The sequence below is a fragment of the Hetaerina americana genome, unplaced genomic scaffold (genome assembly GCF_022747635.1).
Source record: "Hetaerina americana unplaced genomic scaffold, ioHetAmer1.1.p SCAF_5, whole genome shotgun sequence".
Classification (NCBI taxonomy): Eukaryota; Metazoa; Arthropoda; class Insecta; order Odonata; family Calopterygidae; genus Hetaerina; species Hetaerina americana.
Genome location: NW_027287095.1, coordinates 10053591 through 10073821, shown reverse-complemented (window position 1 = coordinate 10073821; position 20231 = coordinate 10053591). Strand labels below are relative to the sequence as shown.

Genomic DNA, 20231 nt, shown 5'->3' with positions numbered 1-20231 from the left:
TTGTATTTTATCTATAGAAGTTATCAAGTTATATTAACATTTTTACCAGCAGAAATATTAATTAGTGAATCATGACAGCACATCACAATGTGTTCGAATTCATCCCCATCCACGTCCTGATCCATTTAAATGGGGTTCCAGAGGGATGATAATATTTACTTTCCAACTCAAAGAGGTCATTTATTGGTGGTTAAGTACACATTTCATTAGAAATATATTTAAATGGACTTAGCAGCTCTCCTGAGCCGTAAGATCACCATACCATATGTATATTTCAAAATCACCGCATCTCACATTAAAATCATTTAAGACATGAACCTCTGGTATCCTCCCATGACAGACCAATAGCACTGAAAGAAATGGGACCACAATTATCTAAAAAATTAAAAATAAAAGACAATATCGTCTCTTCATATTTATTTAGGCATGGTTTCTACAGTTGTTGCTGCAAGAATGAGTTATTAGATGTTAAGAGCTGTGATCTCTTGCTCTGTGGTTACACATGATGACATAGCTGACCATTTTCTCATCCTAACATTTTAAGTATCATGCACATGGAATGTGACCAATTCCCATCTAAATCCAGTGAAAACCCATTTAAAAGAATACTCCTCTGAACATAGTATAGGTCCCTATTTACCAGTACGACATGGTTTACATAAAATATTCACAAATGGATATCATTATCTTGGTAAGACCCAAAGGCTGCATGAGGAAGAACAAACTCTGGATGACACATCATGTATAAAAATGCACCTTATATCATTAGGCAGAGAAATCTCAAAAATTATTTTGGAGTATAACAAAAATAGCAAGGCAGTAAAAATGAACTTTAACATCAAAGCCCAATGAACACAAAATAAAATGCTCATTCCATCAATGTACTGTAAAACTTCCATGAACACAATAGAATGTGATACGATTTCCTATGTTATTCCAAACAAGACAAGATTACGCTATCACTAATAAACAACCTCAGGATAAACTCTATATTTAGGCCAAATTAGCAAATTATTATGCTACTCCTTCCACTTCTAAACATATCCATTTTTGAAGTTTGTTGAACATGAAGCTAGTCAATGCCAATAATCATTTATGCTTTTCTTTTCGTAAAATCAAAAAGGTATTATTTTCAAAGTAATGATCCAAGTCCTTTACAAAGCTAAGTTTACCATTAAACAGTATGCAATATCACTGCATGTTTAATGCAAAAGCAACTTGCATAGAAATTCCAGTCATTGGTTGATGGCTCCATCCAAATGATGCTATTCCAGATCAATCATTGCATTTCATATTCTAACAATATTGATATTTTCAGTTCAAAATACAGCACAATTTTGAAATAGTAAACCATACTGCCAAAGTTAATACATGTGCGTGTTATACACCCATTACCAATTTTACCAGAAATACTACCAATTAAATTCCTTCAAGGTTAGGAGTTGAGACCCATAACCTAGAGCATGATTTCATACTGAAAACAATATCAGAGGGAGGGGGAAGTAAAATAAAAATACATCCGAGTTTCAGGAACTACACTGTCAGTTAACCACTGGACTGACTTCAACCAACTGCAGTGGCAGAGCAGATGTTCCAATTGGGAGATGGTGCAGATGAACATGGTGTGATTCGAGGCCGCCTTCATTCCCAATCAAGCCTCTTCCCAATCCTCCACCACCACCACCCCCCTGCCCCCCCTTGCCATTCCTAGCCCCATTGATGGTATCATTTTCAGCTGGTGAGAGAGACTCGCTGCCCACTTTCTCCACGATGCCCTCAGGGGTCCACTCTGGATCTTGCTTGCCTCCTTTCCCATGGAAAATCAGGTCACTATCCCCATAAATTGTAGGCCAAGCATTTGGGATTGTTGGATATAAGGGGATATCGATCACCTTCTCAAAGTGCTCTGCAGTTATTGGCAATTTGTTCTGCAACAGTTGTCTAGAAAAAGATACATGCAAAGATGAGTGATATGAATAGGTGTGATGTAAGAAAAAACTACACCTTTGAAAATAATGTTGCACCAGTTAGTTTAGCAACACCACCTTAAAATAGTCTGTACTATAAAAATCAATGTTTGTGAAATATTATGAATTACTATATTATTATTCAAAATTTACTATCAACATAAGTGTGAATTCTTTAAGAGAGTTTCAATTAATTCATTGATACATAATTAGTTCTTCATTTTGTCACCATTGGTTTTTTCTCAGAGAATCGGAACTACATCAAAATCATTTCCCACTCTGGAACATAGTTGCCCACGTGAACATTTATTTATTGGGGAGGACAAAGGAAGTAAAGATATTAGGTAAATAGAAAAACAATTGCCATTTAACCATAAATAGTTCAAGAACTGACCAGACTACTTCAAAACCTAGTATCCACCAATTCAATTTGAAATTCACCTTGTTATTATCAACAAAGTATTATCATAACCTCACTTTCATGAAGTTTCAGTCAACAGAAAAGAAGAAAAAACTAAAGCATTCTTTGACAAGGAGATGCAGCAGATGTACTTTTCACCTTTACTCCTTCCCATTATCATGCTATAAAAATGAAGGCATGGTGTGAAAAACGTGCTATAACGCGTGAACACCATTACTGATCCACAATCTCAGAGGAAAAATAAAACTGTCGAAGGAGTTCTATTAGCCTGTTCTTACATTTGCATCCTATCAGCTATAACAAAGATAAACCACAGTTCAAAGTTAGCATCATTGCTAACTCGTACCACAGGTATCTCTCCCACCCACTCCCATCCACAAGAAATCATAATTAGTATTTTGATCAAGGTTTCTTGTGAAATATTACACGACTTAGGGGGAAAATGTGGTCTATTTCATTTAAATAAGATTTCAAATTGAATTGAATCCATGTACACTAGGAGCTGTGACCTAACAAGCCCTTGCAATGGCTTGCGGGGAATTGCGTAGATGTAGGAGGCTTCAATGGATCATGAGGAGTCATTGGAAGTAGCTGCCTATCAAGGGTGCGCACAAGAAGTGGAATAATTCTTCCTTAATGTTACCTGTGTCAATTCCCCAGACTTTCAAATCAATTACACCAAAATTTTCCCCAATCCAGATTCCCTGGCCCCATATAGTCCAGATAAGCCAAAATTTACTGTATGCATTTCACCCTTCAACCTAATTTCAGCAAAAAAACATTCAAAACCCACATACATTATATGACTGACTGATTGACAAATACAACAAGATAAAGATAAACACATTTGGTGCCCACTTAACTCCAAAACATCTCTACTAAAAGCACCTTACCTGACAGCTTCTGATGCCACAGTCAACACATTTGGGACTGGAAAGCCATTGAAGGGACCAGCTGAAACAAGAGTGTAGGCACCCATGTCTTCAAAGATAATCCAATCTCCAACTGTGAGCTGGGGAAGTAATGCCTCTTCACACACACAGTCCAGACCATCGCACGTTGGCCCCCAAATGGAGCTAAGGATCAGCTTGCTACCACTGTGCACCGGCTTCAATTAAAATGAGCCTACATTAATATCCTATTTTTACTATGCTATTAGCCTTTCCAAACACACAAAAAGAGAAAAAGTCTGCAAATGTAACATACCATAGAGTATACAGTAAAACCAAAACAAAAAAATTAACTGAAATAAATTAACTTAAAAACTCCCAACTTCAAATACACGTACAATCAATAAAATTGTTCTCTCAAAGGGTTTTGAGTAGAGCGCGGGAACTATGAAACAGTCAATGTTTTCTCAGTGAGTGATAAGCTCCACCTCCCCTCTCCCATACAGAGATAATAAAAAAAGAACCATCTTACTCTGATTTTTGAATTATATGCAAATTTAGAGATTATGATAGGCTAACTACTACTAAGCGTTGAAACCGGTTGTACGTGAATAAAGGACAGTGGAAAGATACATTGTATTCTTAATTTAATTAAAATGAATTTCTACAAGGTTGAGCCGGGAACAACTGAATATGAAAGTCTGTTCTTTATTCCTAGGAAGTTTTCCACCCTAGATGTCCAAATCACTTACAAAATACTTTTGACTGGAATATGCTATATCATTATGTTCTACTATTACATGCATCTACTGACAGGAAATGAAAAAGAATGTACGTAGCTAAATTTCAAGTAGACATTTCAAAAGACATTAAAACCCATCTTCCAAAGACAAACCAATTTGCAATAATCAATAGGAAGTTTAGCCCAAAAACCATTGGTTAAGCTATTCATGCACATCTTTAACTATGTAAATTATCATACCTTTAATGGAATTGGAGTCACATGGGCATGGTCATAAAGCAAGTTTCCAAAACTGCCATACACTCCATCATTTATGTAATACATGATGGACGGCTGCTGCTTAGCCTTTGGCTTATCTTCCTCAAGGTTGTCTTCATTACCTTCGGGCAGAGTGTTCCTTGAGGAACTCAAACTCTCAACAATCCCAGGTGGTAAGATGGAAGGAGACCGCGGGGGTGGCTCCCTCAAGGAATGGATGTGCGTGGCCAAGGTGTAGGCAGAGGCCACAAAGAATCGTCCAGGTTCAGCAATTACATGCACTCCACACCCAACTGGAAAGAACTCCTCCAGAGCTCCATTTATCACATCAGCTATCTGCAATTCAACCCATTCGAAATTAATGGTGAGCAGCCAAGCAAATAGAATGATGCACGTTCATTCATTCACACGTCACAGGTGCTTTGCACAATGATTACACCTCGTGTTGTTTTAATGCACTACATCGAACAAGTCTGGCATCTCAACATTGAGTAGACAATCACCCTTAATTACAACCAGATTTACTATCAATGGATGTGCATGCCAATGCATCACTATGAATACTCAAGATTCTAACTTGACCAATTGTCACCAAAAGAATTTCCACAAAGGTTGCACATATTTCACAGCATATGATTAAATATGCATCAATAAACAGTATTGCCAACAAAACAGGTAATGCCAGCAAAAAATGTATTTTCTGCTAGAGCTTTCAACTGGCAAAAGAAATAAAATTTTTAATGAAAATATGACATGGAAAATCCCTTTAATTAATTCTAATAATCTAAAAAATTAGAATTAATATTTTCCAACTATTTACAACACGATTTTATGTTCAACAAATTCCCCATTGTTCCAAATTACATGAACCCTGAATGTAGATTATTCCATTTTCTGTTTTCCTGTCCTCAACATCATTTTGTGGTATATTTTCCAAATATTAAATGTAGAGTTCCAAGCTATTTAGAATATTTCGCAATTTTTTAAGATGGTAAATGGAATGATTTCAAAAAGATGCATTCGATAGCAAGCATAAACAATAGCTCCAGTAGCAGTAATGTGAACTATTTGCATTAAGCATTTAACACTTTTAGTAGAACAGTGGATATTGGAACTCACAGCTACATTATTTACACCATACTGCCAAATTGCCACAAATAGGTTAAAACTTCAAATTAAATCTTAATAACAACAATGATATCACTTCACTTACTTCATCAATGGATGAACCCTTGTTTCCGGGAAAACCACCACCTAAATCCAAAAGGGTTAGCTGCATGCCCAGGGTTGACTCAGCATGATCGAAAAGGGCCCTGGAGCGGGCAATTGCACGTCGAAATACAGGTGGGTCTCCACATCCAGAACCAACATGAAAAGATATTCCTTCCACATGAAGACCAAGAGACTTGGCCAAAGCCAGAAGTCTTGGGGCTTCCATTGTTGCCTCACACCCAAACTTCATTCCCAATGGACACTGGGCAACTTCTGAATCGCATCTAATTCGTAGAACCACCCTAAAAGTGAAACCAACAATTAAAAGAGTACACAGAGATCAGTTAATATAAATAACTACCCAGATCATACTACATGACACCAGAACATCCATTACAATTTCAGAGAGACATGACTGTCCTGATATTTTGTTACATTAAATTGGAAGTAATTTCATGTTAATAAAACCAATTCCATGAACTAAATTGAAATGCTCTTTCCTATAAACCATATTAATGTTTCATTTTTTTAAGAGATAGAAAAATTAATTACACCATCGAATGAATTGGATACCAATATACATGAGAACCTTAAATAAATTCATGAAAGATTCCATCCATGCTAATGCTAGGTTCATGCAAGTATTTTAGGTCCATTCATAGAGTCCTTAATCTTGCCTTGAGGATTGATCAAATTTTGTCGCATCTACGTATCCTTTCTAAATATCATCACATTTCAAGTCGTGATATTTTTGGGTTGCAAGGACACTACACCAAATACGATGCAAATGCTATCAGTCCCATAAACCATTCAATGGCCACCACTGGCCATGTCACCTCAAATTTTTACACACCTAAAAAAGCTGGAAAACATGCCTTGATGCCATACTAAATACATGATGACAAATAAGCAGATGGTATTTTCCCCTTAAAGTTTATCACAAATACCAATCAGAAGTGATTACAACAAGATGTTTACTAATAACAAGAGATAATTTACATGTTTGCCGTAAATATAGTAACAATGAGTGACAATAACATTAAAAAAATAAATAAGAATTCAAATAAAGGTGACAGGAAATTTTAATCTTTACGTCAAAGAACAATCTTGACCTTATGACTGCAAACATGACAACTGTTACAATAAGTTCTTTCAAGTCCTTGTGCTACTTTCTTGATGCTGCATTGCCCAAAATGATGCTGTTAATTGGCTCAGTTGTTTTCTTGGATAAAATGTAATAAAGAAACATGGCCCATGTGACATAGCCTTCATAGGTATTTACTTTAAAATATTCATGTAAACTTATTACTATTTCCAGGGCTCTACTGTGTTAGGGTAGATTTTTAATGAGCCGGCACAACAGACAAACGCACTCCTAAATGCTGACTAACTAATATCATTAGTGAAAAAATACATATAAAAGGGCAGCATGATCAACCTTTTCTAAAGCAGGTCACGTCTTCAAAATCAAAATTACCACTTCAAAACACAATATGCATTACCTGGCTGTTGGAAACAGGGAACGAATCTTGTGCAGTTCCACCTCATTATCAAATGTCATCAACTGCACACCCAATGATGCAGCATGTCGGATGTGTGAAGCTGGCTTTACAGGGTTTGCAAAAATGATACGCTTTGAATCAACACCCATATTCAACACCTGGGTCATTTCAACCTGTAATTGAAACAATTAAAGGAATAAGCAAGCATGACCATCACTTTACATATCACCACATTTAAAATCTGGTTCATTCCAAAACTGTAACACCTGATGAAATGAAACAAGTCAACTAACCAATTCCCTCAATGACATTACATATTTCATGGCATTCAAAATAAATCAATCTTCACAGCAATATTGAGACCCTTTGCCAAAGCTCAAAGAGCAATCTAGCTCCACCTTATGCATTAGTTCTATCTAAAAATATTTCGTGGTGCTCTTTGGTAATAACATATTTCCACTTGTATTTCAAAATTTCAAATAACAATAGGTCCCTTTTTATTAATTTCATATTGTGAATTTTTGCCTCTAATTGATACAATTACTTTGATTTAAAAACCTCATGCTACTAATATTTTTTGGAAGAGTCAATGTTTTTATAAATCTAGATTCATTTAACTAATTATATATTCTGTATACTGATGAACTTTGAAACACTGGTAGGAATTGTGCTATTACCATGTCATCACTGAAAATTAATATGCCTAAATCTTATTATAAGTCTTATTAATCAAAAGAATATATATTTAAGAATTAAACGACGATGAAACTATAAAGAAGCATCACATTAATGAACACAAATTTTAACATGATACATATTTACTGATTGCATCAAGTCAAATGCACAATTTTCACCTTTGCAATTATGCAAAATCTGATTACAGTATGGTCAATTTTGAAGATATCCATGCAACTCATTGTACTTCCAAAAATGCACAATTAATAGCTAAAAAAAATTTACCTATTATGAAATAATGAATTGGATGCATTCATTAACTGAATGAAGATATAAAATGCAGAACTTCTGCACTGAAAAAAATAGTGATTATAACAACATGGCATAAACAAGTATGGCCCTAAAGGATGACATCATGAAATTGCAATAACGGTCAAGGAAAATTGTCATGAAAACATGTATTGGATATGATTGAGATGAAATAAAATAGACAAATACAAAGGAAGATCTTACCAGAGAAAAGATAAATAAGATTCTTAATAAAAGAGTAAAATATTGAAAATTAATGTAAGTATTTAGCAACAAAGGAATTGAGTTAATAAATTATTATTATAACTTCTTCATAGCATTATTATACTACACCTCTAACTAATACTGGGACACTATGTGTAACATCACTGTTTGAAGTCATACTAAAGTTTAAAACTATTAATGATGAAGGCGTCATATTCACCAAAGAAATACATGCCACAAAGAATTCATCTAATATCCCACAATGACTACAATACTGAGATGTAGGACATTATAATTTGTTAATTTTATAAAGAATATATGAGTAATATAGACTAATTATCTAAGACAAAGTCATATACCAAGAATACTTAAGTACATAAGTATATAAATTTCAAATCAACCAAATTTATCCAAAGTATAGATTAAATTTAACCATCAAGTCATTAACTGGGTTTTCATCAACCACAATTCTTTCTATGGCAGGGCACACCCATCAAATAACTCCAGTAAAATGCCATTTCCAAATTTTAAAAAAAATCACACCTCTTTTAACCATACACTATTAAATTAGTTTTAGGACAATACCTTCATAAAAATCATTTATAATTACCCAAAGAGCATCTCATCAATACACACTGAACAACTCACCCAATATACTTTAATTTTTAAAATTAAAGAAAATTGCCATATGATGCTGGTTCTTCCTTAAATTTGATGGAACATAAAAGCATAGCCTTTTCTATTCACAGCACTCATACAGTGCATTTTTGGTCCTCAACTACGAAACAGGAAGCTTTCACATGCATACAGTCCCAAGGATACGTCACCGATCCTAGAGTTGCAGCATCCTTGGTGAACAAGCAATTAACCAAATTAGTCAAATATGTCCAAATACTTTTAACAACTCTTTTCTAAACAACCGACATAGTACCTTGAATTAAACAACAGAGTGAAATTAGAGACAATTGCAGGAAATGAAAACATTAACTGAAGGTGAAGGGGGAAAAATGAGAAGGCCACCTGCTAAGTCATATGGGTCTTATCAACCTAACTGTGAGCAATATGAACTAAATAATGAATACTCCCCATTATCCCCCAGTAAAAAAAACAACAAATAGTGAATATATTATCTAATATGTATGCACAAACACAAACCCTTCAAATAATTACAATAACGGACAAGAAATACAATCTCTTCCAAATTATCTGTATAGCTGCAATATGGAAAACATCAGTGAACAATACGCAAAACACTTGATATACACTATATCACTACAAACTAAAGGATAGCACCTTTCTTCCACTGCTTGGTACCATCACAGCTTACCATTTCAATGGCAAAATTTTAATTACTTGGACTGACCTGGCTAATTTAAGTTTTAAGTTGAAACAATACCTGGACTGAATGAAGGCATTACTAATCAAGAAGAAACAAACTTCAATTGTTCAATGTGATTGAAAATGCAAATGCTACATATAAAAGACACCACAAGCACTAACATTACATTTCTAGTAATATTTCTGTTAGTGAGTCAAGTTGGTGTTACTTGTGCCCAAAATCTATTACAATTAGGCATGCATATCAAAGAACTTAGGCTTAAACTTAATTTTAGTGGCATTCTCTAATAATAATTCTGTTTTCAAGGAATAGCATAGCATTGTAAAAAAAAACCTGGGCATCCCTCAGCCCATGGGTTTCAGCTCTTTTATTTGGATACCTCCTCCCACCCACCACTGAATGGGATTGGCATGCCTGAGAGGCAGATGGAAAAGAGGCATGGGGGTTTCTAAACCTCCATCAACATAGTTCACTGGGTGTTCACAATTGCAAATACCCACCACGAGGGATTTAAAATAAGAAGGCTCCAAAATCGCTGAAATAGTAGGATTGAGTCCATTGCTCACCTTAGCCCATTTTATGGGAAAAAAATATTTCTACCTATTTTTATCATAGCCCTTTTTTTATTTTAAGAATTTTTTTCTTAATTTTTCAGGGAAAATTTTTGGCAAGAAATAAACAACTGTCACGATCATAAAAATTTTTATTTCCTAAATGGAATCTTGCTCCATCAGACAATTACGTAATAAAAATCTAGCATAGGTAGAAATGCAGTACAAGGAAAAGGGAAGTATCCCCCTCCAAAGCACAATTCAACACTGTAATTTCAATCTTCACAGACAGAGGTCCATGAAGAAATTACAGCATACTTTAAATGTCAACTTTATGCTGGAAAAAAATGCCAATTGCATAGGACATCCTAATGGTCAATGCACCCATGATAAGCTGACACCACACCCATTGACATTCATGGGATTAGTGAAAGAAGAGTGTCCCTACAACCTTGTAGAATATCTGAAACTCTAATATTTATGTATTTTCATTCATCTCAGATGATGACCATGAAGTATCTCAGTATTGATTTATTTATGGAACTTAGGTATTAATGCATGCAGTAATTATTTTTTTATTTCTTATCAGCTGTAGAAATTACTTTACCAATAATTTACACGAAATTAAAATTTATTATTTATCATCATTAGTTGAAGCTCAATTAGTTAGAAGTCAGCATGGCTGATTGTACTTTAGCTACTGCTCCCTTTAAAATCTTAAAATGGATGAAAAACCTATCATGCAAAAATTTATTTTTTAAATATTTCTCCAATAAGTACTTTATGCAAATATTATAAAATAGAAAAATTATCAAAATGTATTAAAAAGTCATTGGGACTGTATTAGTTTATTTCCACAGTTATACTTAAGCAGTCCAGACAAAAAAATAAAATTCATACATATGAAATGCAAGAGCAAGGTTATGGACAAAGGAATCGGGAATTGAGGTAAAAATGAGTGTGGATGGAGTAGTATTACAAATGATTTGTGTCTCCAACAATCACATAGGACCCACATGAGACCAGCGAACTCAATACCACCAGGGTGATGAATTCCACAAAGAATAATTATACTTAAACTTCTAGAAATAATTTGGACTCTTGAAAATCTCACTTCCCAGTTGCATTCAACATTTCCACTGAATTCCCAATTTCCACAATGGCAATTGCAGTCATGCGATGAATAACATGCTTTTCATAAAAATTCATTCTCGGGTATTCCCTCTTCAGTAAGAAATACATCACATAATAAATGAAAAAGAAAAACTTTGTTCCAATCCACCACCCCGCCCCCTCTTCCCACAACTCCCCCATCCTTTCTTGAAGAGGGTATATATACAATGATTGTGTCTTTAAACTTTGTACCTGAGGATGACGCCGTAGCGTCGAAACTAGTCGTACCTGAAATAAAATGGTGGATTGGAACTAAGTTTTTCTTTTTCATTTATTAAAATGAACTTCCACAAAGTTGAGGCTGAAATTATTGAGATAATACATCACATACTCCCACTGTTGCTAGGAAATAATGAATATGATATCATCTCTTTGGATTTTTCATTAAAATGGTTTTTCAGGAGGAAAATAAATGTTCTAGTTTAATGAGCAACTTTAAATGAGATATTCTTAGAAAGTTCAACAACTAATTATAAAATGAACACTGATGAAAAAAATATCCCACTCCAAGATCTTGTAGAGTGATAAAACAAATCGCCTTGCCCATTTTATTAACCAATTAAACTTGACAAACAAACCAAATGTGCTGGGGGCAAAACATACATGTATAAAACCACTTTGGCATGGGTACCAATCATGGCTGAACGTAATTCTTCCTATCAATGGTGCTTACCTTCAAAGGTCCAGCAAACATGACACCTTAAAAAAAATAAACCTATTACTAAATTAGGAGTAGAGCTATTAAAAATTGCATTACCTTAGAAGCACAGTCAAAGCCAATACCAAGAGCAGCAAGCACTTGGAGTACAAGTGGGTTATCATTGCATTTCACAGCTGAAAAAAATAATCGAAACAAATTAACATACATGTACCTAAGATTAAATAAGATCATAAGGAATGAGATTTTATCTAAAAAAAATCCAAAGAAAATAACAATACCATAATGAGGGTAGACACGTGGAAGCTTTTGTTTCCACACTTCAAACTTCTTGACAATGTCATCCATATCACAGACATAGAACGCATCCTCCTGGACCTGAAAGAAAAAGATAATATTAATAACTACTCAGTACCACTAATAAATGTATAATTGAAACTGCATCACAGCTTCAATACAAAATTAAATGATTAGTCAACCCAGTCAATTTTAATCAAATTCAATCACGAATAAATTTTTACAAAATTTCTCCTTTTAAAATGTATCAACATAAATAGGCTTTGCAATAAAGTTGGAGTAAATTATGGCTCATTGGTATGTGTTTTTAAGACAAAGTTAATACTGAAAGCACATCCCAGGAACAGATTTAAAAACTCACCCCAGAATCGGCAATACTTCGAATGACATTCCAAACACCAGTTCCTGGGTCGAGCACATGGATCCTTGGCTCTTCCTCCAATTGCTTACCAATGAGCTGCATATTGGTCGAGGTGGACTGAATAATTAATCAAGGCCAATAAGGATTCCAAATGGAATTTTGAAATGCTAGTGGGAGCTGAAAATAAATATAAAATTACAACAGTTTTCATGGTGAAATAATTTTATTACATAAACACTTCACACCAAAATGATTAGAGATAAAAATTAAGGAACTCAACAACAGTTACAAACATAATTGGTTTTTTTTAAAACTCAAATATTTATTTTCAAGTGCAGAGAAAAATACATTCAAAATATAATTTCAATCAGAGATTCATCATTTTAATCACCTGTAAATGGATTCCGTTAAATTTGACTAGGCACAAAAGAGGATCCTTCTTGCAGTAAAATGATCAGCACCGACATCAAAGGGAGCAAGGGTTTCTAAAAACAACACTACAACACAAATGTCAGCGGATGCGCAGGGTGAGCCAAGGGGGCTCCCCGTTCAGCACCAGCCTCCAATTGGTCTCGTAAAGTGCAAAACCAGCCGAAGGGCTCTCCAGTAGGCGCCCCGAAATGCTACCCTGCAAATTGTTGTAAAAGATGGTGAAATGAGAAAAATAGCGATACAAGCTTAAAAAATAGGAAAAATGAACAATAAGATTAAATTAGTAATCTAATCAACAATCCTTGACTAAGGCCATTTTTCAGCGAGTATCAAATTAAGTCTAATTGTAAATTTATTATTTCAGAGGAATTAAGTAGATCAATTCTTTGCTGCCAGAAATCTAAAAATTTATACACACATTTGCAGACAATCCGATATAAATGTCACTAAAATGTGACTATACTTAACCATGATTTCAGTTAATATTTACATGAATACGAAACCATAATTATTTCTCAACTATTAATTTATTACTTAAAACCGCGTCAAGCATTCAGAGTAGTTAACCAAATTTTATGAATTATACAGGGTGAATGAGCACAACAAGATAAATATAATACTTGTTTACACCACCTCACTAGTTACTACCAGTACCACCTAATTAATTACCTTTGTATTGCATTCCTTTGGACGTGGTAATTTCGTATTACGTATGCTCTCAAGGCAAGCGAACCATGGAATTCAACTCTTGTATAAAAACTGCCCGTACAAATACGTCACGAGACACCTCTGCTATAAATTAATTAAATCAACAAAAACACTCAGGAATCAGCGTGCACAAGGCGAATTAGAGTGGGAAGATTATTCCCACTCGATCGCTCCTTCATCCAAATGTTGACTCCCTGAGAACGTTAGGAATGAACTAAAATCTGTTACGCGAGGTAAGCATGCAGCGTTGGGCCTCCGATGACACGTTCACAACTGAGAAAGCGACAACGAAGGAATAAGTCACGACGAGCCACCACTTGGACTTCGGACTCGACGAAAGATTAAACTGATCTCAAGTGGACACGAGGAAAGGACGGCCTTATATAAATTATCCCCATGGCTCTGCACCACCAACGGCAAGCCACAAAAACTCGTCCGTATCGCGCGGGAACTCGAATCTTCACTCTTGACAGAAAAATAAAATTACGGGGAGGCTAATGTGCGAGAGTTGGTGGATAATTTTTTTTTGCAAGCCTTGTCCAACCAATGCGACCAAGGATGAATTAGGCGCGAAAGGGGTAACGAAAATCGAAAGCGCCAATCTTTGTAGCCGGCGGGGAGTAATACGTGAAAAACAGTCAACCGGTGCGGAGACCGGGCAAATAATCAGACGTGACACTGGAAATCCAGTTGTTACTGGTTGCGGGGAATTCGACTTGCACTACGTCTGTTTCGCTCGTTGGTTCTAGCACATTCACAATTCGATCTTCGCGTCGTCTATTTAAGACTGGACACGTCTAACGCTGCGCCATTGCTTGGCAGCGATGGGCGATGAGGTCATACTTCAGACATCGTCAAAATGATTAAACAGAGCATTTCCTTGAAAACATGATCCTATTTCTCATTAATACTAGCCGTAAGGTAAGAATTTGATTTTGGAAGTGAAACCAGAAATTCGAGAATGGACATGTTATCTCCCTACAGAGTCTATATAGTATGTAATCAACTTAGAAAAAGCACATCATTCCTGACTAACTTACGCTAATTATGCGCAGTAAAATCGCACGAAACTTATATATTTTACAACCTTAAATGATGACCAGCAGATTAATGGACCTCGAGTACACTGAGTCATCCTTCTGAGTTCCATGAGGTACGGCAAATCTTAAACTAAGAAGTCATGTTTTCCGTCCATTTGAAGTAATGTATGACAAGGGGGTCAGTACGAGTATCGCAATTAACCTATGTTATTGTACACAAATGTTACAACCTTTCCCTGATTTCCACGCTTTCTAGGTTTCTTTGCACATATCCATCAAAATTTGCAAGTTGAGCTAACTACATTAAATATTTAAACGACTAAAAATAATGCCCCCAAAGCAATTGGAGTGCCAAAACCGACAAGGATAACTCGTACCCGCCCAGATTTGTTGCCTCGAGTTCAATAAGTACCAGTCGCACGATTTATATTTACCTTGATCGGGTATAAAATCCGTTGTACTTCAATTAGAAACGTTAATGTCTCAATCGGGAAGGGTCATGAAACAAAGATTGAGTCAGACTTTTTCCTACCCTAAATTTTTCGCTCCGACTAACGCATATGATTCTGCCTGCTAATTTATCCTTAAGAGCATACATAACCTAATCTGTGTTTTATAACACATGCATTTACCCGAAATTAAATTATGATATTTCCCATCAGGACCGTATATTACAAAACCAAAACCTGAAAGTACCCGCGTTATACCCGAAGCCGACATTAACTTGACATAAGCATTCCGTCACTAGACAAAAAAATGGGAACAGCAAACCTACAGGAAGCAGTTGGGGATATATTAATCGCGGTTTGGAAGAGCTGAGACATCATTGTAAGCAGCTGATAACGAATGACTAATAATATTCCTCTCACGATTTAATCTTAAAGTGCAAAATCAGAACGCTATGAGACTGAACGGCGTCATTTTCAAGTGGCCGAGGTCCACGTCTGACTTGAGAGCTGAACTGTGTGTATCAAAAAACTGCACGAGAATGCATGTAAAACAATTGGGAATCATACAAAATTACAAAACACATACTGTTATCTTGGTTAACTTCAGCATTTAAAATATTTTATACGTACTTGTGTCTTTATCTCCCCCTTCGCACTTTCTTATCTCTTCTTCCCACACAAATCTATAATGGCGGAGTTCTAGTTCCCTGTTCACGTCCAACGGATTTCACAGAAGTGTATTGTTCTAAACGATGGAAACTCGCATTTTAAATTCCCTTCCATTCCTTTCGACAGATAACTACTCAAGGGGATGTCGTCGGTGAATTTAAGTTTCAATTGGGGTAGTTAGACGCGGGCACGAAATTACGACGACAGAAACCAGCCTTGCAATTGTAGCCCCTGTAATGGGCGAAGCCAAAAATACTACTGAGCACTAAGACCACTAAAAAGGGAATCACCGAATTTCAACAGCTATCTTTCCTCAAAGTATTTATAGCCACTTATTCCAGAATGATAGTTACACGATATCTGAGCTTTCACCACAGAATTGGTAATTTAATTATGGTGCTTATCGGAACATTTTCTGATATGTTTCAAAGCGAAAGAGGAAACGCAGCCGAAATGGAAAGAGAAGTTTGAGGCAGTGACATGAGTTATGGGGGAATCCTAGACATTGGAAGGGTATACAAAAAGTGAGTACACTGATGCGACCTTAGCTCTGATGGTTAAAAGAGAAAGTGCAGAGGCTGCCGGTTTCCCAGCTATTGCCAGACACAGTAATGCTATCAGCAATTTAACATATTTTTTTATTTTATTTGGTAATCTACCGGTTAAGGTAGGTTTTTGGATGGATAAATATTACTAATTCAACAATTTGTGGCCCCTAGCAAAACACAACATCCCACCCTACATCAGGTCCCTCTTCATCTCTGTGTTGTCTTCCTCCTTTCTATTCCCTATCTCAGACATCCCTATCCTATTCCTTCCCTTTTCTCGTTTTCCATTAACATTCTCCCTTCAATCAGTCTTCAACATCCCACTGCCGGTCAGTACACCCTTCATCCACTTTTCCTGCCTCCATAGGATTTATCCCAACAAACCCCTCTCTTCGCCCACCATACCAAGTCCGTCCTCATTTGTTTTCTTCTCTGTCCATTTCACTTTAACATATTAAATTAACGAAATTATCTGAAATATTATGAAAAGATGGAATATATTACCCGTAAAGGCGACTAAAACTGCGTACATTAGCTTTGAGATTGATTAACCCACAAATTAAGGGAAAATAGAAAATAGAATGCCATTGGCTTTTTACCTCATAGAATTAATTATTACGTTAACTGAATTTAAAATGTCACCATTAGTTTAATGCAATGGAGTAATGATTATTATTAAAAGAAGATTCAACATTTTACTAATTAAAAAACATTTATTCAAGTCATGATTCTAAAGGTTATTTCGACATCAGTACAATATTTAGAAAATGTACGCTACTTGGCTTGCCCGGATCCCAATTTATTAACCAGTTAAAAAAGCTGATTGCTGATTAGAAACATCATTCCTCGACCGAAATAGGTATAAACCAAAACCAGTCTTAGCCCTGGGGGTCGGTTCATAAAGTGAAGGAAGAAGTTTTTGATTTTAGGCTGTAATGTAAGTAAAATTCGCACAATCAGGAACGGGGTGCAGTTCCACACACTATGCCAACAGCGCTATACCATTGTCTTGTATATCTATGAAATCACACAACCTAGGTTTAGCTTGCGTTCCACAGAGGCATCACCCGGATTTGTATTTCCGACTACGGGCTTTCCGGTCCGTAGCGAAACCATCTGCCCACTGGGCTACCATGCCATCGAAGTACGAAGGAGCTTAAAAAAATTCAACGAAGGGTTTCACGTGCAGAAGCTTGTGGTTTGAATGGCGATCGTTTTTGGGCATAATACTGTACTTGCACCTCAATGTTTATTAAACTACCGAGGACCACGAAAAGCCTCTGCGTGACGTAATTCTTGATCAAAGCCTGGTACTTCTCCCGATAATTCGGCGAAACAATTGGTATCCATCTCAAAATACAGCCCAAGACACCCCACTATTACGCAATTATGGTAGGAATTTCCAGTCGCGTACGCATTTCGAAAGTCGAGTGACAACTTTGGGAGATTCATTCACGGATGACCCTACTGTCCGGGAACACACATTCACGCAGCCAACACCTAAACGAAGACCTTCGAAACGACTTTTCGATGATTTTCTTCACCCTTGTCCTCCTTCGCAAGAACCGAAGTCCTTCCCCGCGAGCGGTCGGTTCGCCTCTCCTTTCACCCCACCCCCTCTTTGGTCCCCCATTCTCTCCACCCTCCCCCTGCGGCTGCTTTGAACTAGCTAACACTGACCTTCGATCCCGACCTTTCTACACAGATGCGACGAGTTCCGAAAACGCCAAACATCCACCAATGAGATCCAAACTTTGCTACCGCTAGTTAAGGCAAACGTTGTTTAAATATACCAACACTACTACCATACGTGTCCCATGCTTCTAATGCATGCACGGCCGAGATGAAATTTCTTATTGTGAAACACGGGGCGTGAATGCGAGCGCTGAAAGAGAAACAGGCGATCTATTACGAGAGGTGATGACTTCCACAACTTCGTTCAAACAAGCGTAACTCTTGTTTAATTACTCGGAAATACGAGAAATTGATGTGGAAATCAGATTGCCCGATAAAGATGAGTAAAGTTAGATAGAATCGCTTAACAAAGGTCTGGCCAGCACGATGACAAACACTTAACTAATTTAAACTAGAAGACATTTCGGTTAAAATTATTCTTTTTAAATTAATAGTTTTAATAGAACTGAAACAGAATGTTAAAGAGTTATTGCTATAAGTCATGGCCTAACCCATCTAAACGCTGACAAGAAATCGGTGTGAGCCATAAATATACACGCTAATTTCCTTTAGAAAACCAGGAAATCTCATTCAAGCTTATACGCTACCGCATGGACGTCACCAAAAGAAAGGTTACGAAATCAAATGGAATCTCCAGCCTAATGCATAACTAAACCGAAAATTAAGAGCCATCTATTAAAAATAGCTCCTAACAGTTTAAATAATACGACGAAAGACGCTTCGCGCGCAAATTCAAGGCACAGAAACTCACGGTTGAACCTCATGGCTTTATCGCAAGGGCAATCGTTGAGCGATGAATGTGTGATGCTATACCAACGTAAAGACAAAAATACTGTTAGCATTCGATACAATCACCGTTGATTTATCCTTAATTAACTGTGTGTGCGCACTCCAAATTTATAGTTTTCAAGCTTAATTACCTAGTCCCAAACGATCCAATTCCTTAACAACCACGTCATGAGAGGACTAGAAAGATTTGAAAACCAGTAGTGGTGATACCTAGGCAGGTCAAGGTCATACCAAGCAAAATGAGGACTTCCCGTCTGGCGCGAATTCTTTTTTTCCCTTACGCGATGACACGCATGGCTTGGCGATTGATCAAGCAACACTACCTCTCCCACAGATTTACTGCAGAAATTATTCTAAAATTGGGAGTACAAACCAGAATTTATCAGATGATCAGAAATCATCTCACGTGAAAGTAAAGGCAGAATTAGTTACATTATACATACCTAGTATTTTGCAAGGGGTGGTATTAAATTTGACTTCCTCTCACATGCAAAACTGAATAATGCATGCGATGACATGGAGTGATTAACTTTTGCATGAGAGCATTACCAAGTTGGCGATTTCTCAAGTTTACCAAGCCGTTACATATCATCTTAATCTCAATAGCCCATGAACCTGAAGTTTCAACTATCAAGAAACTTAGAGGCGGGCCACCTCGAAAGTCAAGGGAAATATTTATTCTGGTGGGCACTTCCTTTTGAAATTTTAAATTATTCACGTGAAATGGGATAGACTATCTACCGATAACTTTATTTGAATGACGCACGCGCAAAGCGGCAGGTGTGAAGGTAAGGAGAAAAGCATTTCGGAATATTAGATGCGTATTCTTTCATCCAACAAAATATCGATAAAATTATCACATTTTATCAGAGAATTCAAGTTTTACTGGTTCAGCAAGGCTATTAACATTCAATGTAGCCTCCGCGCTGAATTATTCGCTGCCAATTGCAACAATTGCGTTGATTTTGACGCGAATTTAAGAATATGCAACGGAAATTCCGAACGGGTGGTTTTCTTCTTACTTCTCATACTTACTCCGCTTAAAACCTCCTGGACCCAAATAAATTTAATAAGGTGGGAATATGACCTCTTCACATTCACATCATGAAATTTATGAAAAAGAAAGCGCTCAAAGATGATTGCCTAGGCTTTTGAAGTGACCTACGAATGAAACGAAACTTGTAACTATGAAGTAATGACTGAACAGCATACCCCAGTTCCCGTGTTGATTTCGTGGTATTTTGGGGCCAAAAGGTCAGAGGTCACCGGAAGGGTACAAGAGATAACAAATTTAACATTAGAACCGCTATGGATTTCTCTTCGACATTTCTAAGTCCGTGAT

General features: G+C 36.4%; 1 protein-coding gene across 2 annotated transcripts in view; it reads right to left on the bottom strand.

Moving 5' to 3' along the window:
* Positions 1-402: 402 nt before the first annotated feature.
* Positions 403-20231, bottom strand: part of LOC139694364 (ornithine decarboxylase-like) — a 41507-nt gene continuing 21678 nt past the window's right edge. Inside the window, exons 1-10 of one of the 2 annotated variants that reach the window (XM_071592868.1) lie at positions 13661-14013; positions 12951-13187; positions 12560-12736; positions 12183-12279; positions 12001-12077; positions 6993-7165; positions 5492-5792; positions 4261-4614; positions 3282-3496; positions 403-1941 (exon numbers count right to left, since the gene is read on the bottom strand). In XM_071592868.1, the coding sequence (XP_071448969.1) occupies positions 1542-1941; positions 3282-3496; positions 4261-4614; positions 5492-5792; positions 6993-7165; positions 12001-12077; positions 12183-12279; positions 12560-12661 (1719 nt within the window). In that variant the 5' untranslated portion in view covers positions 12662-12736; positions 12951-13187; positions 13661-14013 and the 3' untranslated portion in view covers positions 403-1541. Of the gene's footprint in view, positions 1942-3281; positions 3497-4260; positions 4615-5491; positions 5793-6992; positions 7166-12000; positions 12078-12182; positions 12280-12559; positions 12737-12950; positions 13188-13660; positions 14014-20231 lie in introns of those variants that run through there. The other variant, XM_071592867.1, reaches the window with a different exon arrangement.